Source organism: Plecotus auritus, assembly GCF_963455305.1.
Source record: "Plecotus auritus genome assembly, chromosome: 8".
Taxonomy (NCBI): Eukaryota; Metazoa; Chordata; class Mammalia; order Chiroptera; family Vespertilionidae; genus Plecotus; species Plecotus auritus.
The window spans coordinates 56,563,146-56,589,240 of NC_137782.1; the positions used below are offsets into that span (position 1 = coordinate 56,563,146).

The following is a 26,095-nucleotide window of genomic DNA, read 5'->3' on the forward strand; positions in this document are numbered from 1 at the left end:
CATGAAATTCGTGCACGGGGGTAGGGCGGGGATGTCCCTCAGCGCAGCCTGCACTCTCTCCAATCTAGGACCCCTCGGGGGATGTCCGACGGCCGGACATCCCTCTCGCAATCCAGGACCGCTGGTTCCTAACCACTCACCTGCCTGCCTGATCACCCCTAACCACTCTGCCTGCCAGCCTGCTCGCCCCTAACTGCCCCCCGACCAGCCTTCTCACCCCCAACAGCCCCCCCTTGCCAGCCTGATCACCCCCAACTGGCCCCCCTGCCGACCTGCTCGCCCACAACCCCCCCCCAGCTGGCCTGATCACCCCCAACTGCACTCCCCTCCTGCCCTGATCGCCCCTAACCACCTTTGCCTTGGCCCCGCCACCATGGCTTTGTCCGGAATGATGTCCGGAAGGTCTCCTAGAAGGTCTCCCAGTCTAATTAGCACATTAACCTTTTATTAGTATAGATACTAGAGGCCTGGTGCATGAAAATTTGTGCACTCAGGGATGGGGATTCCTCAGCCCAGCCTGTGCCCTCTCACAGTCTGGGACCCCTCAGAGGATGTCCACCTACCGGCTTAGGCCCGCTCCCCAGGGGATCAGGCCTAAGCTGGCAGTCAGACATCCCTCTGGCAGCCCAGGAGCCCTCGGGGATGTCCAACTGATGGCTTAGGTCCATACCGTGTGGGGAGCGGGCCTAAGCCATCAGTCGGACATCCTTAGCGCTGCCGAGGAGGCGCGAGAGGCTCCTGCCACCACCACTGTGCTCGCAGCCCTCAGCCTGGCTTATGGCTGAGCAGAGCTCCCCCTGCAGGAGCGCACTGACCACCAGGGGGCAGCTCCTGCATTGAGTGTCTGCCCCCTAGTGGTCAGTGCATATCATAGCGACCGGTCGTTCCCAGCCCTTAGGTACAATTTGCATATTACCCTTTTATTATATATGATTTTTTTTGTGTGAGTTTATTTGAACCAAACTATCAACAATTGCCAGGAAGCAAAACCTCAATGTATTAGGATAATGCTACCTGGCAATTATATTCTTAAAACTGTGTGGAACTAATTAATGACCAATCAGAGAATGAGTCCTTAAAATTTCCATTTATTTTCAATAATCTGTTAGAGGGAGATTTCTTCTTTTGCACTTAAGATTCCACTACTAAGGTTCAAGCAAAGGAAAATATCTTCAATCCTTAGGACTATAGTTACAGTTTAATTTGTTTCCTCTTTCTATAAGTTAAAACACACACACACACACACACACACACACGCATGCACACACACAAAACACATTTCAAACTTCTTTAAGTACTATAGTAGGAAATTTGGAGATGATCTTAATTTTTTTACCTTTCCTTTTAATTTCTTTCTGTTCCATGTGTCTCCTTCTAGATCACTCATTAGAACATTTCTAATCTAAAGAGACTTTACTTTGGGCAATGAGCACAAGATGCAGTATGCAGATGATATTTTATTGTACACGTGAAACTTGTATGGTTTTATTAACCAACTAGAGGCCCAGTGCACGAAATTCATGCACTTGGGGGAGGAGGGGGGTCCCTGGGCCCAGCCAGCGCCCTCTCACAGTCCAGGACCCCTTGGGGGATGTCTGACTGCCAGCTTAGGCCCACTCCCCTCCCTGATGGGGAGCGGGCCTAAGCCATCAGTCGGACATCCTTGGCACTGCCGCGGAGGCGGGAGAGGCTCCTGCCACCACCGCTGTGCTAGCCAACCCTGAGCCCAGCTTCTGGCTGAGTGGTGCTCCCCCTGTGGAAGGCACTGACCAGCAGGGGCAGCTCCTGCGTTGAGCATCTGCCCCCGGTAGTCAGTGCGCATCATAGCGACCGGTCATTCTGCCATTGGGTCAATTTGCATATTAGCCTTTTATTATATAGGATGTCATCCCAATAAATGCAATTAAATAAAGAAAGAAATGCAAAAGTACCTACTACATTGCATGAATCACCACAGTACAAGCTGCCTAATTTATTCCACAAACAAAGAAAAAGGATGAAGAAAAGGAGAGGGGAGAGGAGGCTAGAGACAAGTAGATAGATAATTGATTGATTGATTGAAATTCAATATATTAAAAGAAATGTAAGAGACACATAAACCAACTGCAATACATGAATTTTTGAAACCTATATTAAATAAACAAATTAAAAAATTATGAGACTATTGGGGAAATATAAACAGAGTTATTAAATAATATTTAAAAATTAGAGGTTTTGGCATTCAAATGGTATCAGCATTTTATATTAAAAATGAGTTATTATCTTTTCAAATAAAAACTGAGATATTTATAGAAAAGGTGATGTGGTGTCTGAGAATTGCTTCCAAATAAGGTAGGGAGAGGTGTTTAGAGGGGACTACATAAAGTAAGACTGCCTACGAGTTAGCAGCTGTTATAGTTAGGCAACAGGTACATGGAGATTCATTACATTACTTCTATATATGTTCAAAATGCTTCAAAATATAAAGTTTAAAAAACTGAATAGGAGGACACATTTATCTTTTATCCAAAACTAGTCTATAAAGTTATATTTGACATTCAAATAGATCATTTCACAAACCATCCGATATCTCTATACAGCAATTCCAAGAGGAATAGGGAAATCAAGATTTACTGATTAGTAGTAAAGGTTAATACAATTCCTTTGAAATAGTCCCTATTTGATGTATTTTCCCCCCAAACCCCTATCCACCTAACAATCATTACTGAGACTGTTTGGCACATAATTAATAGAAAGGAAAGAGGTAAGCATATTTTTATAAAAATCATTTAAATACTTTGGTCAAACGCAAAACAAAACAAAAAAAAACCCTCATCTATGTTACCCTGCTCATGTGTCATGTAGCCTGGTCCACTGCAAGAACAGATATCTCTGTTGTGCATCATGATAATCTCATGCATACCACGAGTCCAAGGCCAAGAAGAAGCAAGTATGTGCAGAATTACATAAGAATTCCTAAAAAAAAAAAATTTTTGTCTAAAACAAAAAATTAATCTAAAACAAAATCTCTTGCCAAATGATCCTTTAAATATTCAGTGCAAAAAAAAAATATCAAAACTCAAGTAACAAGCTTCTTGAGAAGGTATACAAATAAATTTACAGAATCTACATAGAATACATCACAGAAACATTACTGTACTTACTATGTCTTGTGAAGGGGGGGGAGGGAGAAAATATCTAAATTAACTGATTGAACTTCATCCAATGATGATTAATTAAGTCACATAGACAAAAAGTGATTATTACAGTGGTCTATCAAGTGGATCATGGCTATTAAAAGATGACTGAATATATATGGATCTATATTCACATTATACAACTACAGTTACACTAGAGGCCCAATGCACGAAATTCGTGCATGGGGGAGGGAGGGGTGTGTCCCTCAGCCCAGCCTGCACCCTCTCCAATCTGGGACCCCTAGATGGATGTCTGACTGCCCGTTTAGGCCCTATCCGGATCAGGCCTAAACGGGCAGTCAGACATCCATCTTACAATCCAGGACTGCTGGCTCCCAACTGCTCGCCTGCCTGCCTGCCTGCCTGCCTGCCTGCCTGCCTGCCTGATTGCCCCTAACCACTTCTGCCTGCTAGCCTGATCACCCCCTAACCAATCCCCTGCCAGCCTGATTGACACCTAACTGCTCCCCTGATGGCCCAATTGCCCCTAACTGCCCTCCCCTGCTGGCCTGGTCACCCCAACTGCCCTCCCCTGCAGGCCTGATTACCCCTAACTGCCCTCCCTTGCAGGCCTGGTCCCTCCCAACTGCCCTCCCCTGCTGGCCTGGTCTCCCCCAACTGCCCTCCTCTGCTGGCCTGATTGCTTACAATTGCCCTCCCCTGCAGGCCATCTTGTGGCGGCCATCTTGTATCCACATGGAGGCGGCCATCTGTGTGTTGGAGTGATGGTCAATTTGCATATTACTATTTTATTAGATAGGATAAGAACAAATAAGTTCTAAAACCAGTTGGCCAGTCATATCTAAAGGGTTAGCACATTTTAAATCTAAATAATAAATTATGTATCAAACATTATATAGTGTATTCAAAAGTGTCTCTGTGCTTCCAGGAGACAACTATTTCAGAGGGTATTTTAAAGCACACATGGGGCCACACCTGACTAGGTGCAAGCTACTGAGGCTCCATTAAAAACACAGCATCTGCTGGAAAAGTGGCAAGAATGTTATCTGTCGGCTGCTATCCAAAACCATAAGACTTATACAGACACTGAAAGTTCTCCTGCAGGACAAATTTTTAGAAATGGCTGAATATAAGGAAAAGTTTGTAACTCTGCCCTGTATCACTGTTTGTTTTGGGAGGGTGGGGGTGGGAATCGTGGATCATTTGTAAGAGCAAGAGTCATTTAGGGAGCAGATACTGAACTAGTTTCTAACTATGCTATATCGAACTTCAAAAGACAAAAGAAGAGCATAAGGTTTTAAAATGTACAAGAAATAAAGTTTTTTTCACTAAAAACAAAACAAAAAAAGGTTCAAACTGCTTAAAAGAGTCTTCAATTTTTAAAAAATCTGTTTTATATATTGGAATTCTGGTTAAGATTTTACATAGAAATTTACTACCAAAAATGTTTGAAAAACATGAGTTTGATTATTCCCCTCCTTTTACCCAGAAAGAAACTGTGAAACAGATAAGGAAATGCATCTTCGTGACCTCTCTGGGGTTACAGCTACCACGTGCTGAAGCAGGACAAGCTGCCAGATCTTATAATACCCTCTTTCCACTGGACTTCCAACCAGTAATCTGGTTCAGTAAACTAGTAGTTTATCCATCATTAGAAAAATCCTTAGGGGAAAAACTATTTTTCTCCCTGTTTATCGGATTTAATTGGGAAATTATGAAATGAATGAATACAGATCATTGATCAAGGAGGGAGTAATGTTTAGGAGAATTACCTTTTGAACTCATCCCTCCTGCCTCACCCTTTGAGAATCATTTTGCTCGAATCTCTTCTCCATAAGTGTGAGCAGTGCGGAAATGGAATGGGAAAGGTTTCTGGCCCAAGTACCCACCTTCTATAGAGGACAAGCTTGGGCTGTCTCAGATTCCTGATCACATCTTAAAATAATAGATCACATCCAGGATGATGTGGTCACTTTAAACCCCATGAGAATATTTTATGTAAAGCATCACTCTAAAGACTACATGACACTATAAAGACTACAAATGTGCCATCCTCAACCCTCATCCAGATCTCAGAAATTCACTTCAAGTTTAGTTCCTCTGACTTTCAAAGAATGTTTTCAAGTCTGACCCTTGGTTTTTGGGGTAGGGGGTAAGCAAAGAGCAAAACCAAATCAAACCTGAGTCCAAGATCTACTAGCCGCCCGCTAGCAGACAGTAAAGAAAAAGCCTTCTTCACTTCATGCCTGAGATGCAAAAGTATCTCAAAATACATAATTTATGTCTTTGTATCCACAAGCTATGCCAGACTTGTTTAATAATGTTTAATTATCAGAGGGATGTAATTTCATTATATGTCTTCAAAATCAGTGGGAATGTTCATGTATTATAAACTACCCCCCTGCCCTAGCCAGTTTGGCTCAGTGGATAGAGCGTCGGCCTGCGGACTCAAGGGTCCCTGGTTCAATTCTGGTCAAGGGCATGTACCTTGGTTGCGGGCACATCCCCAGTAGGAGGTGTGCAGGAGGCAGGAGGCAGCTGATCAATGTTTCTCTCTCATCGATGTTTCTAACTCTCTATCCCTTTCCCTTCCCCTCTGTAAAAAATCAATAAAATATATTTAAAAAAATAATAATAACTACCCCCCTTTTCCAGTTCCTTTCCCAAAGCTGAATGTTCCTTAGTCCAAGTACACATTTCAAATGTAAGACTCATCATCTTTTCCTAGTCAAATGTAAGGTCCTTTTGTAAGAATTACAAAAAAGAACTATGATTATAGCACTGACATTAACTGCAGACACAATTTTTTCAAATGACAGCCTTAAAATGGGTGGTTGTGGTTGTTTTCTTTAATCTCTAAATCAAGTAAGGAATGTCTTTTCAAGTGATGGGTAAGATTTATAGATCAAACACAGAAAGTATGTACAGAAAAATTACAAAAATACTAAGTACCGTTACAGATGACTGGATTGGCATTTAACAGGCTGAAAGAAACCAGATCAATCTCAATCTTGCTGGGGTCAATTCGGGTGCTCAAACCAATAAAACAAATTTTTTTCTTCATGTTTGTGGACCAGAAGTGCTAAAATATTAACCAAGTCTGAAAATGTCATGCACAATGAAACCATTTATAAATATTAAGACACGTTTAAAATACTTATTTGTATCAAAATCTGCTTAATAAAAATAGATAGCAGATGTAATAAATCATGATGACAACTTTACTAAGGAAAAATTAAATATAACATATCATACTTCCTCAAAAAATCATAAAGAGGAAGAGAGAATGAATTAAGCAAAGATATGTTAGTATAATTTCATCACTTTAATCCCAGAAAGTGTAAATAACACTACAACAAAATCTAACATTAGCTATTATAATCAAAATACTATAGATAATATACAGGTTCATATAATTTTCTTGCTATAGCTTTAAATTACTGTTTTCCTTCCAAACTCTAAGATCTACTGTCACATGCAGATCATGAGACTTCAAACTAAAATATTAAAACAATGCAATTACATATAATATCCAGTCAACAGAAAGAGATAATAAAATTACAAATATGGTATAAAATTATAAATGTCTCACTTTTAATGAAAACTGGATTCATTCATGCATATTCAGTGTCTAAGATTTAAAACATCGTAAGATGAGCAATCAGCTTTCTGCTCTATAACAGCAAGTTGAGCATGACTCTGAGTTCCTGAACTGGAATAATTGTACTAGAATAAGGAAAATTTATATTTAAAAGCTTCCTAGACACTGGTCCTATTACAGACATGTTCCGGTATTCGTGAGCAGTGTTTTGTAAAGTACTTTATTTCCATTAGCATTATACATTTTTGTTCTTCAGCAAATCAGCAAGAGACTAATGGCACAAATCAATATCCTACTCTTCATAGCAACTAATATTAGGACATTTATTATTGCAAAGGCCACTAGAACCTCAGCTAAAGGTAGACCAGGCATTTCTATTCGAACACCAGTTTAAAAAAACACACCATGTGTCACAGGTGGAATGAGTTTTTCTTTTATAAAATAGTCTTCAGTGGCTCAAGTGCCTTCAACTTCTTAAAGCAGGTGATAAGGGCACGAACACTCAAAGAAAGCCAGCCATGCCGCCTAGGGGCCTTGTCACCAACTACAACTCTAGAAGAGGGAACCGATTTCTGCCCTGAAGGGAGACGTGTGAAAGAGAAAAGGAACGGGGGATGAGAAAGTCACAAATTATTCCACATCCTTTCTGTGCCAGAAGTTTTTCCACGGTGACAATTGACAGCCAGTGTTCCTTAAGTGGAAGGAGAGGGAAGAAGCGGGCAAGGAGCCCACACTTGGTGGAATCCCAAGTCCGCACAGTTATTCAAGGAACAAGTTACTGAATTTCCTTGGACTCCACTCCTTGCCTTGCTCCACAGCGGGGAGCACTGTCATGGGGCTCCTACTGACAACCTGAAACCAGGCTGCTGGCTGCTGTTACAGCACCTCTTCTACGGAAGCCTTTCCTAGAAGCGTGAAGTTACTTAATCCTGCGGGGCCCTAACCTGCAGCATTACTCGATAACGGACTTCTCTGTTTATTACTTAGAAAGTCTGACTGATTGATCCAGTAATGCTTTCATTTTTAATTTACCACTTCTCATTTCTAAGATGTGTAAAAGGATATAAAAAATTATAAGAATATTAAATATCACCTCCAAGAACTCAAGCCATGTGGAACTAAAAGATTTCCCTTTAGATAGCTGTGACCAAGGAAAGAGAAATTTCATTGTTATTCCATTGGGTTAGTAGCCAAATGTAGATAAGAACAGTTTAATGCTGTTAAATACATGATCAGTCTAGAGTGCTTAAAATTAAGCTCAACAGCTCTGACATTCTGGAAGAAAAAAGAGGAACAAATCCCTTAGGTCCGGATGAAACACTGCAAACAGATACCATACAGATACAGTGTGCTTTGCATAATACAGTTTATCTCCAGACAAACCCTTGCTGCCTCCCAATATAAAAATTCCACAGAACATGAAGTACTTTCTAGATAGATCATTTAGTCATAATTTCCTTTTCCCTTTCTAATCACAATGCATACTCCTCTCCAGGGGCTTTGTGAGCACTGTAAGACAACTACTAGATATTTCTGAGGAAACCTCGTCTTTTAATTCCAGCTAATTCACAAAACAGGCATTCATTCCAAAAGGGGTATTTTAGAATTATTGGTTCTTCATGAGCAACCAAATGATTTTCCCTTTCTTTTCTCAATTTTAATTTAGTATATTTTTCACCAAAAAGAAAGCTACACCCAGAATGCAACAAAAGAACTGGAAAAAAAAAAAAAAAACAGTCAAGTAAGCAGAATGTGAGGAGCCAACGGGGAGGCCACAAAGCACTTACACTGAAGCTTGGGATTCTTTTCATCAGAGAGGCCTATTCTTAGCTAGTTTACTCCGTGTTTTATATTTATCTCACATATGTTTGGTTATCTGGCTTCCACACTCCCAGAACCCTGGAAACAGGGCAGAAGCTCCTAGGAATGAGATGAAACAGCCCAAGAGCAGACATTGGTAGCAATTACAAGACAATACAAAGAGTTTAGAGAAAGAAAAATGATTTTTCAAAAACAGAAGATGAAATGCCAGAGATATTCCAATCCGGGTACTTTTGTTCAGATTAAAAAGGTCCACTCTCTTCAATAAGCAAGTGGTGGTAATTTTACATCAAGGGTCAAAACGACTCTTGCAACTGAGATGTTTTGAAATATTACAACAAAAAGAATTTTTTTTTTTTATTTTGAGCACCTAGTGATGTTTAAACCCTCAGTTATCTAGAAAATCATTCCTAAGAAGACTGTTAGAGACTTCCAAGTGACTGAGGCATATATACAAAGAAAGGAGGAAGGAATGCTATGTAGTTTAAGGCCTTTTAAAGGGGGTACAGGAGGACTCTCTTAAATGATATTTATCAATCCCCCTCCCTATCCTTTCCCCATCCTCTCTCTCCCAGCAAACCTTGAAAAAGATGCCTACCAAAGAATGCACTAATATTTACATTATTTTTACTAGCTACAATATACTTTTCTACTAAAATATATAGTTCCATCTTACCTTCTTGTATATTGTTGGTCCATCCACATTTGTGCTGAGAATGATCACTACTTTATAATCATCAGAAAAGTGACTTCAATTCCAGGTACTACAGTGTGGCTTGCTGAAAGTCAAACCCAAAACACTGACTAGGAGTGCCTTTCATTGAACAAAGAAATCCTATTCTATTTCCAAAGGGGATAAAACGACGAGCCTAACCCTGGTAACCTTAACACAAAAGGAAGCTAAAAAGGCAGGGACTCGATAAGAACAAAGGATTGTTCTTTCTGATGACATCAATATGTATTAAACACAATGTGGTACACATCCTTCTATCAATATCTGAGATGATAAATTTGCAAATTAATACTACATCGGCCATAACTGCATAACATTACCAGAGCACCCTCTTTAGAAGAGATTTTGATTTATATAACGGTAGTATCTTTTATGTGTTTAATGTCTCTGAAATTAAAGGAGATGAGCCACTGTGAGCAAGCAGAATACAACGTGCAAGAAATAATTACGCTTGTGACCTCATGCCCTATAAGGTCACTCTGCATCTCAGGCCAAAGGAAATCAGGAACCATCAACATTTACCTCACAGTAGTCACTGCCTGGAATGAAGGGGGCAAGTGTGGGTATATTTCATAAACCAGCAGGTGCTTGACCTCATAAAAAAGTCAATTATCAAAATGCTACATGTAGAATGTCACAAATAAGAAATACATAAAATTGGATTATGCAAAATAGCTTCGCTTCAAAATAAATCTGAGACAACTTATAATATTTTATCTTCATCTGAATTATAATATGACAGCAGAAAACAGCATTAATCCTTCCTTATTAAGAATAATCAATAAAATTTTGAGTGTTTTGTAGCATAAAAGTGATTGTAAATACATGCTAAAGAGAGAGAACTCAGAAGATATTTACAACACTTATGTCACTTTAAAATGTATCTACTACGTCCTGTTACTGTGAGAGTAAGAATCACAATGCATTTAACCTCTAATTTTCTACCAGAAATTAGGCATTAAAAGCACACATACTGACTGTATATATAAGGGACAGAATGTTTCCTAACAGGTTGAAGGACGGAGCTCCATTACCTGAGACAAAATTCTTATATCACTCAATTAAGACTTGGTTTTAGTGAAAAATCTGTGAACTGGCTATTCAGTTAAGGTGGACCCTTGCTGCTTTGCCTCCCCAGTGACTTCTGGTCCACTGCCAGAATCCCTGGGCAATATAAAGAAAGGTCAATTCTGAGACAGTGACAATTAGGAGGACGAAACTATAGAACCCGGCACAGGAAAGGAAAGGGGACAGCAAGCCAACATTCCCTGCCTGTGTTATGTATATACTGAGCTGGGTGCTGTCCAAAGCTTCCCGTTCAGTGCTCTCAATGGTCCTAAGAAAAGCAACTGGCTTCTGGCCCACTGCTTTCCTTACGTTCTCAGACAAACCTATAAAAGGCTAAAATTGCATAATGCACCTAAAATTCCAGAAGACCCCAGTCAATATGGTCAGTTGACTTGTCATCCCACTTCACTCACTTATTGACTGTGAAGTCAGAGAAAGTTGCTAGACACCTGCAACTTCACTCTGCATCTCTAAGACAGATGGCCACCACAGTCCACCCGCCCAGTATGACAACCTGCTCTTCAGGTAAAAGCATTTCTGAGTTTCAAATAACTAACCAAGGGACTCTTAGATCAAGCTCAGTTATAAGCTGCCAATATTGCTTAGGCAATTATTGCATATTTTTAAGTGCTTAGGATGATTAAAGTATAAGAAAGTATCAGATGAGTGTATTTACCAGATATATTGCTTAATATTTTACCTACTTTAGTGATTAAGAAGATACCTATGCTAGAATAAGTTTTAAGTTTCTAAAAGATTGCTTCATGCTGCAAATTGCTACAATCATCATCTCCTCAAATATGAATGACAATGGCAGAAGCGATTTCACTACAAGCATGTTGATGGCAGTGTGGGCTGCCCACCAGCTGGCTCCATAACCTTTGATCCCTTCAGACAGCAAATCTGTTCAGCAGCCCTATGTGGTCCTTCCTCATTTGCTGTATGCTTTCTTCTCCTTTCACACATTCAGAACCCCTGCTCCTTAGCTTGACATCTTTTTATTAAACTAGAAAGATCCCAGCAAAGCAAATTAAAACTAATTTTACACCTAGTCGATATAAAAGTTCCAGAATAGATAAATATATTATACAAGAGCTGTTGGAGTAAGATGTTTTAGTTATATGTACAATGTCTGTTTTACTAAAAAATACAATTGCAGTAAGTGATAAGATTAAAATTTTACATAAGCCAGAATTCAGTTAATTTATAAAGTACTTCAGGATATAATAACTAAATACCAAGGACTTTAATTTACATTAATGGAAAGGTTTAAATTTGACCAAGAATAATCTAGTGTATCCTCCTTTAAATAATGATGCAAACCACTATGAGTAATTTTTTACAGTTATTTTTGTGCTCCATTTTGTGGTTGTTAAATTTAATAAGGCTAAAAATGACACTGTCTAAAAGCAAGATTAGTTAAGCCAAATATCTACTCATTCTCCCACTCCCAATTCTATTTAAAATCTAAGGATGCTGGAGGGAGGAGACAATAAACAGTGGTGAAGATCATGAGTTTTGTAGTGTGACAACTACTTAGTCACAGAGGGACCTTCAGAAAGTGCTTTAATCTCTCTTGGCCTCAATTAACTCATTTGTGGTGGGGGGGGGGAGGAGGAAGTAGGGGTGACAGTGACAACAGTGCCTACTTAACAGGGTTACTGCAATAGTTGGGTGAAATAATATAGACCAGGTAGGTAGCAAAAGCCTGACAGAGAAAGTGGTAGGTGTTATCATTATTTTACTTGTATTGTACCCTCTCTGGTCTCTAACAGACATCTCACCTAGCAATATCTACATGTTTATCTTTGCTTCAGGGAGTAGTCTGTGGTCATGTAATGCATTTATGTTGTACCTAACTTATTCTCTTCTTAACAAGAAAAATATAAAATGGAATCTACCACCATTGCTAATGGCATCTCTCTTCCCAAACTGTCAAGAATACAAGGCTGTACTAATCTTTGGTGTTTTTCTTAGACCTTTATATGCAATCTGTAATCAATACTCAGAATTATCTCCTATTCTACCCCTTCTATATTTAGGTCTGGGTCCCCTTTTCCCTTCTGTAACAGCCTCCCAGCTATTTATTCTACTCTAATCAATTTTCTCACTCTACACTAGTCCATTCTAAATAAAATGACTTTAAAATGATTCTCATTAATTTCATAATAGTGTTCTCCTTTTGTCCTATTTTTTTAATATACGTTTTTATAGATTTCAGAGAGGAAGAGAGAGGGAAAGAGAGAAAGAAATATCAATGATGAGAGAGAATCACTGATCAGCTGTCTCCTGCAGGCTCCACACTGGGGTTGAGCATGTGCCCTGACCAGGAATCGAACTGTGACCTCCAGGTTCATCAGAAGACTCTGAACCACTGAGTCATGTGGGCCAAGTTGTTCTCAGTTTAAAAGAATCCCTAGTGATTTGCTATTTAGTTTCACCTTCAATCTGCTCCATAGTACTATACTCATAGTTGGCCCTTAAGTTGGGGGATCTTTTATTCAATAAGGTTTATGATGACCTGATGAGATCATTCTATTGTCTGGAAGATTATAAACTTAATGCCACAAGCTACTGAACAAAGAGCACTATTCCAAACTTGCAAATATGCAAAAGCAGAGCTTTGTTCATCCTATATTATATTTTTAAACTTCTTTATATTCAACAAAAATTACAAACCTACAAATATTTATGTAAGAGCTTTAAGCCTTACAACTTACACTAGAGGCCCGGTGCACAAAATTCATGCACGGGGGGTGTGTTCCTCAGCCCAGCCTGCACCCTCTCCAATCTGGGACCCCTAGAGGGATGTCCAACTGCCCGTTACTGCAATAGTTTGGTGAAATAATACAGACCAGGTCTAAATGGCAGTAGGACATCCCTCTCACAATCCATGACTGCTGGCTCCCAACTGCTCGTCTGCCTGCCTTCCTGATTGCCCCTAACCACTTCTGCCTGCCAGCCTGATCACCCCCTAACCACTCCCCTACCAGCCTGACTGATGTCTAACTGCTCCCCTGCCAGCCTGATTGCCCCTAAAACTGCCCTCCCCTGCAGGCCTGTTCCCCTCCCCTCCCAACTGCTCTCCCCTGCAGGCCTGGATCCCCTCCAACTGCCCTTCCCTGCAGGCCTGGTCGCCCCCAATTTCCCTCCTCTGCCAGCCTGGTCACCCCTAACTGCCCTCCCCTGCAGGCTTGATCGCCCCCAACTGCCCTCTCTTACAGGCCTGGTCCCTCCCAAATGCCCTCTCCTGCTGGCCTGATCACTTACAACTGCCCTCCCCTGCTGGCCTGATCTCTCCCAACTACCCTCCCCTGCTGACCATCTTGTGGTGGCCATCTTGTGTCCACATGGGGGCAGTCATCTTGTGTGTTGGAGTGATGGTCCATTTGCATATTACTCTTTTATTAGTTAGGATAGAGGCCTGGTGCACAGGTGGGAGCCAGCTAGTTTGCCCTGAAGGGTGTCCTGGATCAGGGTGGGAGTTCCCTTGGGGTATGGGGTGGCCTGGGCGAGGGGCCTGTGGTAGTGTGCAGGCTGGCCACGCCCCCCAGTGACCCAAGCAGAGGCCCTGGTATCTGGGATTTATTTATCTTTTATAATTGAAACTTTGTAGCCTTCAGTGGAGGCCAGGGCAGGCCAGAAACTTGGCTTCCTCCATCTCAGGGGAAACCCAAGCCTCCTGCTCGCTCCATGGCTGCAGCCATTTTTGTTGGGATTTATTTATCTTCTATAATTGAAACTTTGTAGCCTTGAGAGGAGGCCTGGGTCGGCCAAGGTGTGCAGGAAGCTTGGCTTCCTCCATCGCCGGGGAAACCCAAGCCTCCTGTTCGCTCTGTGGCCGCAACCATCTTGGTTGGGTTAATTTGCATACTTGCTCCTGATTGGCTGGTGGCTTGTGGGTGTAGTGGAGGTATGATCAATTTGCATATTACTCTTTTATTAGATAGGATAGTCTTTTTAATGTCCAAAATCCCTGTTTTTTAACTTAACCTCCTTTAATTACAATGAAAAATTCCCAGTAAGCAAATAAAAAATAATATTCTCTCAGTAAATAGTCTTCCCTAAACAGATTAAAGAATTTTAATTGGAATAGTTAATTTATGTTTTAATTATACATGCAAAATATATCTGCATTTACAGATTATGAATGTACTTATTTAACAAATATATAGTGCTTAATAAAGATTAACTCGTTCCATCCTCAGAATACAAACTGCACTGAGAAAGGTTAAGTGTCCAAGGTCACATACCTAAGTAAACAACTACTGTAGTCACCACTGGCAAACATCTGGTAGAGTTATACCAGTTATAACAATTGAAATCCTATTTGAATCTGGTTTTCATTTCCTTCTTATACAATCATGAATTGTCTCTCTTGACATGTGTAATGAGTATCTCATTAACAGGAATAACTGGTATTGGCTAAAGGTCACTTAAATTGAATCCACCTAAAACTCAGGCCAAATTTCCAGAGTAAATTGTTTTTATAAGGTTTCATTAAGACTTTATGTTTAAAAAAACAACAATTAAAATGGATTTATTTATCTTATACTCATAACAGATTAAAATTTTAATTCTGAATTCTTCTTTAGGAAAATAAAGAATGAATCAAATGCTGAACTGGGATGAAGCATACTTTTTCCAAAATGAAAAAAATTATGAATGCTCAAATACAACTTTTCCTCAGTGCACATTTGACCTAGCAGCATGACTACAAAGGTTTCATTATGCAAAAAATATTTTGCCCTGGCCGGTACTTCTCAGTGCCCCACCCCATCCCCGCACCAAAGGGGGTCATGGGTTCGATTCCAGGTCAAGAGCATTACTTGGGGTGCAGATTCATCCCCTACCCCCTGATCAGGACACATGTGGGAGGCAACCAATCGATGTGTCTCTCTCACATCGATGTTTCTTTCTCTCTCTCTCTCCCTTCCATCCTCCCTTCCACTTTCTCTGAAAAGCATTGGAAAAATATCCTCTGGGGAGGATTAAATATATATATATATATATATATATATATATATATATATATATATATATATATATATATATATATATAATTTCAACAATTTTTCCCAAGGTCTTTCCCAATCCCTTCAAATTGTACTCATTTGAAAAATTCATTAGTCAAATCCTTGCTAATTTTTCCTTTTTCATTAGTACACTAGTTTAACTGCCAGTTTAACTGTTTTTGAAGGATTCACAATCCTAACTTCAATTTAGAAAGCATCTGCCTGTGTTTGTACTTGCATATCATAAGATCAATATCTAACAAGTTGGCACTTGTTAAACATAATGCAATGGGCAGACACAGAGACTAGTGTTAAATAGGGTAGGATTTTGGAGGGATTAATTTTATAAGGGGTCAATCCATTAGTGAATATCTTGATATTTATATAACTTTTGCTTTTTTTTTTTTTTTTGGTTTCCTAACCAAACTCCAATCCATAGGGATTTCAGAAAATGAATGAACAGAATTTGAGGCCCTTGTTTTCACTGGAAGGTAAATGACTCACTTTTGTTTTGGTACTTTTCTAATGAGCATAGAAAGCTTTGTGGAAACGCATAAGAACCCTTACGTGACATGACGTGGTCCATGTACTGAGGTAAATACGGAGCCCAGGCATCGATGGCTTCCTTCCGGCCTGCCTGCTCAATCCTTCGCAGCTCCGCCAGAAGCAGGGCCTGCGCCGCTTCTCTGACCTGAGACCACAGAGCCCAATGTGAGAAAAGCAGGTCAGCGGGTGAGATGTTTAAAACTAGGAAGTCAGAATGAGACTATATAAATCACATTTATCCACATGACAAAAACTAATAACCAAACAAGAAATTAAGGACTTTTAAGTGGAATAAATTGGATGCCTGCAAATCAGACATTTTAATTACTGTTCTCACTGAAAAATATTTTAGCACTAATAGACTGAATTATGTTTGTACATTTAATCAGCTCTGGGTTTAAATTTTCTTTTCTCCAAAAGCTTTTAAAACAGTCTTGATGTTAATTTTGCACATTCAATCTCAAAATTTCTATATAAATATTGTCAAAAGTCGTTAGAACTATTAAATTTGCCTTCTCTTTCAGCATGAAGAAATTTAACCTTAGCTAGTGAATTTTTATAATATACTAGTACATATATGTATATATACTAAATAGGTATTGTTTACACACCATGCATGTATCAATTCACACATTCATATATACCTAAGACATGCTTAAACAACGTGTTTTCAACAAATATATTCCCATGTAATGAGTTCTATAGAAGAACACTAGTTTTCAAAATTGTATTATTTTCATTTTTCTTCCTTTTCTTCCAACAACTTTTATTTTGCAGTTTTAGTTTATTTTTTATTTTGGCAAAATGCCACAGGTATGGGGTTAAAGAAGCTAGTCAATTGTCCAGTGATGTACCAATCAATTAACATTTATAATGGAAAAGATAACAGCAGTATCTGATACGAGTTTGAATAAAAAATGTTTTTAATTATAATTGACTTTGAAGTGAATTAAAATATTATTTAAGGCAAAACCATGAAAATTTTAGTATGCTGCAGTTCCACTTGGAATAGAGGGAGACAAGCAAAGGAGCAAATATGTTAATTCTATCTGGTAAGTTAAAAATTTTGAATGATACAAACTGCTACAGCTATGTAGGTCAAATACCATAATAAGGAAAATCTCTTTAAAATGTTTCTAAGTCCCTGGTGATATTGTATGCCAAGCAATATCTAATACAGCATAGTCCATTAGCACAAAATAATAGCTATCATTTATTGAGCTCCTATAGCGTGTCAGATGCTGCACTAACTATTTTACTTGCATTACCTTATTTGACCCTGACAGCAATCCCATGAGTAATATATTACTATCCCCACTTTACAAATGAGCTTCAAATAGGTTAAGTAAATTGCCCAGGGTCACAAAGTTAATAATTGGCAGAACTAATATTTAAATCCAGGTCTCTTCTAGTCCAAACACCCTCTCCTTTTATTATAACACAGTCCCTTCTATTGGACAAAGGCTATTCTCTTAGAATTTGACTGGTGAGATTATACCTGATGACCATTTGGTTTTGGGGGAGGTGGGTGTATTGCATGTGTGTGTGAACACATGTGCACAATCTGTATAGAAAGCAATACTTAGGGACCAGTTCCATAAAGTATATGAAACTTTTTATCAAATACTTACTAGTTAAAAAAGTAAACAAATATGCAAGCAAAACACTACTGTCTAGTACATAAACTGAAAAAAAATCATGAATCCATATTTCCTACCACATAATAAATAGGTGATAAGAAATTAGAGAAACATTAACCATTCTTGTTTAAAATTTACATTTGTCCAATGCCTTTTGATGGTTTTGTTTTCTGTCCATGTCACCTCGACATTACCTCCAAGCATCGATCCTGCCATCTCCGAGCGAGCATCTCTAGAAGTGGAGGCCGAAACTTGTCCAGGCCCAGCAGGTCTGGCAGCATCACACAGTGCATCGCAGCCAGCTGACTCCAGCCTATTAAAATGTAACATATTAAAAATACTTTAAACATTCTGGCCTTCCCTAATTCAAAGGTTTTTCTTTAGGTACGTATACCAGAAACAAAAAGAGGCCAGATCTGCTAAACTGTTATAAATTATTTCAGTTTATTACTAGTTTTTTTTTTTTGTACAGAATTGTACTACCAAATGTATTTCATTACTAACTTATGTAACTGGTACTCGTAAGAACTCTCAAAGTCTTAAAACAAATAAAAATAAATTTCCGTGTGAAGTATGTGCAAATTCCACATGGAAAACACATTTCTAAATAGTCCTTCTAAAGTCAAGCGCATATTCAAGAATGGGAAAGCACAGAAATAAACAGGTTCCAGAGCCACAGACTTAAAACCACTTTCAGTTACGAGGGCATTCACACAGATATCAAAAAACAGGTCATGTCCATCATGAGGCCAGGCCCTCTCTCTATTGCCATCGTGTCAGTCAACAGAGATGTTCCCTTCTCTGTCACAGGGCCTTTAATTAAGGTCCTTATTGATCCCTTTTCTTAGAAAGTGAATCAGATATTTAATCACAATCAGAGCTGAAATAAGTAACAAACACTAATTTTGAGAGGAAAGTGAATTCAGACATTCCACAATATAATAAACTTATCATCTAAAATTTACATAATCTTAAGCATCAATAACAAATAAACATCATTATTTGGAATAAACGTTACTTTTTCCAAAATTCTAATCCACAATATGGAACCTGATTATATGAAGAAGGCAAACACCGTAAACCACCACAGCATTTTAAAGTACCAGTATCCAGACATTCTCAAGTAATCATGTCAACCCTATTTTAAAGGCGACTGAAAATATATATATACAATAAATGCCTCATTCTTTTCAAATTATATATAAAGCTACTATGAATGCATAATAACTACCATTACCTCCTAGGGTAATATTTAAAGACAAACAATCAAGAATAAGTGCAAAAACACTTGTTTACTACCATCATTACAAGGTAAGTTATCCGTGATCATAGAATTTCAGCAAATCAACATTTTAAAATAATCTAAACTAACAATAACAAAAACCCTACCTCAGAATGATTATTGGGACTGTTAAAAGAGAATGTGTGAGGGACAAGCCACCTATCTAAAGATCCATCCTATCAGTAGGGAAATTCTCTTCAACTGAGAATATCTAGTTAACATTAATTAAGGTGATGAGTATGTACTTTTTAGATTATAAATTATTTTCAATAGGGGGATATATATTAAAGTTCTTACTTATCCCTTTTCTTCAAAAGTGAATCAGATATTTATATCTTCACCAAACTGGTGAAGATTGAACCCACAATGAAGAGAGTGAGTCAGATATATATATATATATATATATTACAATCTAGTAATTTCTTAATGTGTTTTAATATCTCATAAAAGTATGGAATATATTGATGAGCTAAATTTTAATGTGATGATTCTCACCATTCTCCAAAGTCAACAGCTTGTTTTTGAATTAAAATATATTGTTAACTTTCACAATAGCTTAACAAAGATGACTCTAATTATTTTTGTTAAAATCTAGTCTTAGCATACTAACCTTAGTACAGGTTTATACCAGGGAAACCAAAGAGAAAAATGCATTATATTTTTAAGTGCCCATGTTTTCTTTTCAAAAGAGTGGTACTTAAAACATGGGCTCTGTACTTTATAGATATTGCACTTCTCTTTCTATTTGAATGGGCTGGAAATATTGCTTTTTAGTGAAGTGTCAGAATCATTCTGGGTTACATTTGAGATTTTATAAATTTCTCCCTTTTTATATTATACAAACTTGTGAAGATTAAGCCCACAATGAAGAGGGTGAATATAGCCAAGCGCTCACAAGTTCCATTAAGCTTCCAGGCAGTATAAATAATCCCAGTGGGGTATAAAGATTTGTGGGTTCCATTCACATTTTCAGAAATACAAAAAGACTTCCCAATAGTGTAACTCCACAGGGATAATATGATAGCCTAAATACATCTTCAAAACTAAAAGGACCAATTTTTGACTCGGCCAGAAAGAGAAATAGTAAGTAAGATAAAATAGGTGACTTCCCATCAGCTTATAATCACTGCTGCTAATCGTCATTGTGAAGACTTTTCAAATGAGAATGTAAATTAAGGGACCTGTCACATCCCCCTCTAAGCAGGGCACATGGTGTGTAAAGATAGATAGGTAAGCTACAGGTAAAAATAAACTGGCAGCTCTAACACCAGGGTTCCCATGGCAAGCATTATCATGAAAACCAGTGCACCTTTCAACACCCACTTCACATCAAAGATTAGATTAGCATCTTGGCCACTCTTTAACAGCATTCTAGACACAGGAAACATGGTTTGTTCCAGCCTGCCATAACATTACACTTTTATAACTGGCTCTTACCATTGACATTAGCAAATAAAGTTAGAACATGGAAACTTTACCATCTCATACATACCAAAGCAGATAAGTGTACAAATTAGATAAAAAAAGAACATGTCAAATTAGAATAAAGCACAGATTGAAAGAAACTTGGTAGGAAGTTGAGAGAGAATACCTTCATTTACTAAGAAACAGGAATGGAAAGCAGGAGTAGAAGTGGGGTCAGAGCCAGAGTGATCAGCATCAGACCGAGTGGAAATGACAGGTGCAGGAACTTGCAGAGGAAAAGAGGAGAAATAAAAAAGAGAGAATTGAGGTACAGCAGTTTCTGAAAAAGAGCTCAGTATTAGTGAAGAATGAAAACAAAGTTGGCAAAATATAGTAAATGTAGAACTAAAAAATGATGTTTTAATCAGACGGGCATGCTCATTAAAGATCACAACAGGGAAATTATATATTTTATTGAAAAGCAATCACAGTGTAGTTCAAATTCCTCTTAAAACAAAAATCTAATATTAGACTGAATGATGTATCAACTAATATAGAAACAGTTCTAAAACAAAATAAGGCTACAATGAAAAAATGTCAACACATTAAAATTAGCAAAGTGTAACTCAATTTTGAAAATGTATCACATAATGTAAAGTTTATGTTGGGGTTACATTTTTTCTAATGATTTTCTAACATTATGTATAAATTATTTTCTAATCTCTCAAACCAATATCCACTGAAATAATTTCAATTTCCCACCCTCGTTTGGTCTAAACTCCATTGAAAATATGCCAACTTATAAAGAATATATATATATATATATATATATATATATATATATATATATATATACTATATTTAACTCTTATTAGGAGAATCCTGACATAGGTTCATTCTTTGGAGTTCAAAAAATATTTTTATGACACAAAAGCTTTATATTCTAAGAGTAATTGTTGTGAATGTTATAGTCTTTATAAAATGCTCTTCCAAAAGTTATGCTACCAGGAAAATGTTTCAGCTTAAATTATCATATAAAAAGGCAAAAGGACCGTATGGCACACACATTCTACAACTGGAGGTCAATGTTGAGATTTAGAGGTCACCATTTGACACTTCCTTCCTATGGAGAAATTACCATATGTCATGCACAAGCATCTTCAAATTAATCCCTCTCCTTTCTTCTGCCACTGAACAGCAATAGGTTTGGGCTCCTGCACAGATTAAGCATTGTCTGCTGAGTGATATGTTTGCTTTTCATGCAGTGAAGTTCTTTTGTAAGCATGGGCCAGCTGCAGGAAAACAACTTTTCATAATTCCCACACCAATGCATCATAATGTCAATCAGGCACGTGTGAGGGAAACAACAGAACTAAAAGAAGTACATGAACAGGAGTAAGAAACCAAAAATCCAACTCCATGAACCCTAAGAAGCAGATCTTGCCCAGAAAAAAAGTTTCATCTGGGAAGTTATTTTTTAGTATAACAGACTGTTTTTGGTCTTTATGAAATTTTAATTAGTGTATGATGCTATGCTATAAAAGGAATAGGGCTGCTCTTCATTGTATATTTCATAAGATCTAATAATAACATTGCAAAGTAATCTTGCAAAGAAATCCCCAAAATTTCTATATTCCATTGAATAATTTTATTGTCCACTTTTTAGATCATCTTTAATTATAAGTTCAGTTATTAGAGCCTATAAAGTATTCACTGCCTCATGCAAAAAGTTGGAAAACTTTAGTGGCAAAGAGTAAAGTTTCAGGTCTTAGCTTTCATGTTAACAAAATTGTTGAGAAAGTTCCTCTGGTGGTTTCCAACAGCAGGGACACTTCTGCAATTTCACTTTTTTTTTAAAAAAGGGAGAAATTATTATGATCCCAGAAGAGATTATTAATGCTATCTAATTTTACCCTTAATTCTAAAAGGACACTAGAAGGAGAGAGTAATGAAATTCAATATCTATCTATATATATAAAAGCCTAAGCGACCAGCCAACCAGCCGGTAGCTATGATGCGCAATGACCACTAGGGGGCAGACGCTCCAACCAGTAGCTATGATGCACACTGACCACCAGGAGACAGATGCTCAATGCAGGAGCTGCGGTGACTTGGCAGCTGCGCTTCTCGGGTGACGCGCCCAGAACCAGAGAGGAGGGAGCCCGATTCCTGGGTGTGTCACCTGAGAACCGCCCTCTCACAATCCAGGACCCTTCGGAGGGATGTCAGAGAGCCGGTTTTGGCCGGATCCCTGAAGGCCAGGCTGAGGGACCCCACCAGTGCACAAATCTGTGCACTGGGCCTCTAGTAAGTAAATAAAAGTTTAGGGCTAAAAACGATCATTATCTTACGTGGCTCTAAGTCACAAGTCTAAAGGAAACTAGAAATGCTACTGACAAAGCTGATAGAATAATGTGTCTTAATAAAACAGAGTTCAATATAAGTATCTTTATTTTTAATGATAAAAATAAACAGATTCCAGGTATTATATTTCTGGAGTCCTGTTTAAATAGACATTACATAGAGAAAAAGCTATTTACACTACTTTAATCCATCTATGTCTATGTCATAACTGAAACTACTTTCATAATTAGTTGAGAATATTGAAATTAAATGCTACTAGAGCTTTTAAACCTACAGCTCTTAAAATATTTTTCACATACAGAAAAATATCAGCAATAGAAATAAGAAAAAGTACCACTTCCAAAATAAAAAGCTCAAGATTTAATGAAAAATAATACAGCTGAAAAAGTTATGTCTAGAACTGCACAATAGACCTGGTGTCAGTCTATCCCCATGTGAGGCTGTGCTGAAACAATTTGCCTGGTGTTTCACTAATCCTTAGGAAGAGAAGCACGTTGGCAGCTTTCCTGTTTTAAGAAATCAAGTGCTTGCATCCGCTCTAATACAGAGGAACAAAAATGTAATCCAAGAAGAAACATCAACAGTAAAGAATGATAACGAAGCTAATGATGATGACAAGTAATATCTCTAACAAGAACAGATTTTAAACGAAGCTTTAAACTAACTAAACATAGGGGAGCCCTGCCACTGATTTGTACAGTATAACCTGAAAGACGCTGTCAATGAATTTAGGTCTAGAGCTAAAAGGGGCTAGTTGTGTCCTAATCACAATATCCGTACTTGTATCATACCTGTGTGGGTCTGTTTCCATTTCTCTCTGAAATAATGCTCTAAAATTGTGAAAACTATACAAAATAAATAATTTTTACTTTATAAGGTAATAGTATAGTCAGAACATTTTACATGCGAAAAGAAGAACTTCTATTTCCAGCCAGGATGCAACCATAAAAAAAGAAAAGCAAAATACATAAAGCAATGGTTCCAAGCCACAGGACATCAAGAGGGACTGAGAGTCAGGAAGACAAAGTGACCCTACGAACGCCTCAGCTGACTGCCTTGGGGGAGTTTCTAGGATTCCATGCAAGAAGAGAGGGAGGGGAACTGAGGAAGAGCTCAGCAGTTTCCCTGAGTTGGGAAGACACCTGAGTCTCAGGAAACTGGGCAGCTAGAATTCACAGGACAGAGACGAGAGAGCTGCGAAGATCAGGGTTCTTCAGATCCTCAGCAGAGTACTGATGAGTACATGTGCGTTAGGAAACGACTCGAGGCTGGGAAAGAACCTCCCAAAGGGCCAGAGACAGTGCCTGCTCCTAGCAGCCTGACTGGAAAATTCCTAATCCACAGAGCACTAGATAAAGTACTCAGGAAGGGCTTGTGTTGGTGATGGGAAACAGCTTTAGACATACAGCACCACTCCAATCGCATCCAACAAGTCATAAAAGCACAACAACATTTTCCATCTTTTTCACGTTGGCCATTTTGATGGATATATATTCATCTCTCACTTAGGAAAACACGTTAACATTAGCTGCTCAAGCTGAAGATAAATATATGCAGAAATTCCACTTTGAGTTACACACACAACAGAAATGCTTATAATGTACACTAAGATTCAAATACAAGAATGTCCGTAGCAGAATTATTTATGAAAACCAAACACTGGAAATAATGCAAATGTCTATTGACAGGATGAATGGATAAATAAACTGTGGTCTATTCATTCAACAGAACACTATACAACAATAAAAATGAACAATGAAAGTGAACAAGCCACAGTCTAATGCAACAATATTGATAAATCTCACAAAAGAAGCCAAATACAAAAGAATACATCCTCCATGACTGACTGTATTCATATAAAATTCAAAACATGCGCAAAACTAAACTACATGTTTAGGGATTTAAACTTAGGGGGTGCAACTACAAAGGAAAGAAAGAGAATGATTTCTTAAGTCAGGATGGTTGCCTCTGGCAGGGGAAGGTCTGGTTGGGAGGGAACCCGCAGGCGGCTCCCGGAATGCTGGCACTGTTGTTTCTTGCCCAAGGCCGTGGTTACAAAGGTGTTTAGCTTGTACAAGTCACTGAACTACAGATCTGTTCTGTGCACTTTTCTAGATGTATATTACATTTCATATACAGTATACAAGTATAAAAGGTTATCTATCAACTTCTATATAATCTAATATAAACTATAAAAAACACATAAGCTTAATGCGAAAACTGATAAACAAGAGGGGTGACCGACCATGTGGAGTTGGAATGAAGGATGGGAGTGGTGCAGAGACTGTGAGAGCTGGTCTTCCACAATGAGAAGCCAACAGACAGTACCCCAAACTAAAATCAAGCATCCCACTGAAGGCATTAAAATACATGGCAAATCATCAGCTCAGAGAGAGAAAAGCCCTTGTCCCAGGGAAGGACAAAATTGTAGATATGAAGTTGGAGACCTGCTATTTACCTAGCAAATCACTGACTCTTTAAAACCTAAATTGGTTTAAAACTGTATAATTTTAAATCTAAAGGGAAAAAAAGAACACTCTAAAATGTCATCATTTACAAGCAGAACTTCATCATCCTCTCTTACTTCTACCACATCCTGTGAGTCACGACTCTCAGCTGGAAGGAACGTTCTCACAAAGTGGAAGTGACCCTGCCTCACCTCCAACTCTCTGCTGAGCTCACCTGTCAGCCTTAAAACGAGTGTAAAAGATAATAAAGAGAAACTCAACCTTTCTTCTTCTATCACCTAATGAAAAAGCTACAAACAAAAGTTAAAATCTAATGACTTAAATAAAAAGAAAGGATTTCCACTTGTGGATTGCAATGCATGAACTACTGGCAAATGGCAGAAGAATAGCTAGAGTATAGAAATATAAACTTCAACATTTTAAAATGTAGTTAAACAACAGGTATAACTTTTAAACTCAAGATACACACAATGTGTCAAGTTAAGGTGCCCTTAATGCATAAAAATAAGGCCAAAGGCAGTACAATAAAATTATGTGAAATATGCTCATTTATCAATTTCTAAATAAATCTGATTTATTTTTAACTGACATCTTAATTATTTATATGTACATCTGGAATATAACAACTTTCTTCTCTCTTAACAATCTGAGACAAACAAAATGTTATGATTATACATTAGCTGTGCCTCCTCAGTTTCTATAGCTGAGATGCTATGTCAATTACTTAATAAGATTTCATTTTACCTTGTTTAATTTGTCCTTGCACAATATTTCTGGAAGTTGGAGGGGAACCCTGTGCCTTAGAAAGGTCTGGGGTGCTTGGTCTAGGTGGCCTTTAAAAAAAAAGAAGAAAAGAGTAAAAAATAAAAAAAATTTTTTTAAAAGAAGAAAAGACGAATATATATGTGTTTTTATTTTTCTATTTCCAGAACGATTTAACATATTACACTTTCTAATTAAAATTAATTACAAAAGAAACACATACAGATATTTTCAATTTACTGTTCCTAGAAGAT

The 26,095-nt window shown here is 38.0% G+C and overlaps 1 protein-coding gene across 4 annotated transcripts in view; it reads right to left on the reverse strand.

The window, feature by feature from the left end:
- The window catches only part of WDR7 (WD repeat domain 7), a 324,295-nt gene that overhangs the window by 205,041 nt on the left and 93,159 nt on the right, over positions 1-26,095 (reverse strand). For 3 of the 4 annotated variants that reach the window (XM_080686912.1, XM_080686914.1, XM_080686913.1), the window contains 4 exons: positions 25,824-25,912; positions 20,435-20,533; positions 17,756-17,874; positions 15,943-16,066 (listed from right to left, as the gene is read on the reverse strand). In XM_080686912.1, the coding sequence (XP_080543038.1) occupies positions 15,943-16,066; positions 17,756-17,874; positions 20,435-20,533; positions 25,824-25,912 (431 nt within the window). The remainder of the gene's footprint in view (positions 1-15,942; positions 16,067-17,755; positions 17,875-20,434; positions 20,534-25,823; positions 25,913-26,095) is intronic. The other variant, XM_080686915.1, reaches the window with a different exon arrangement.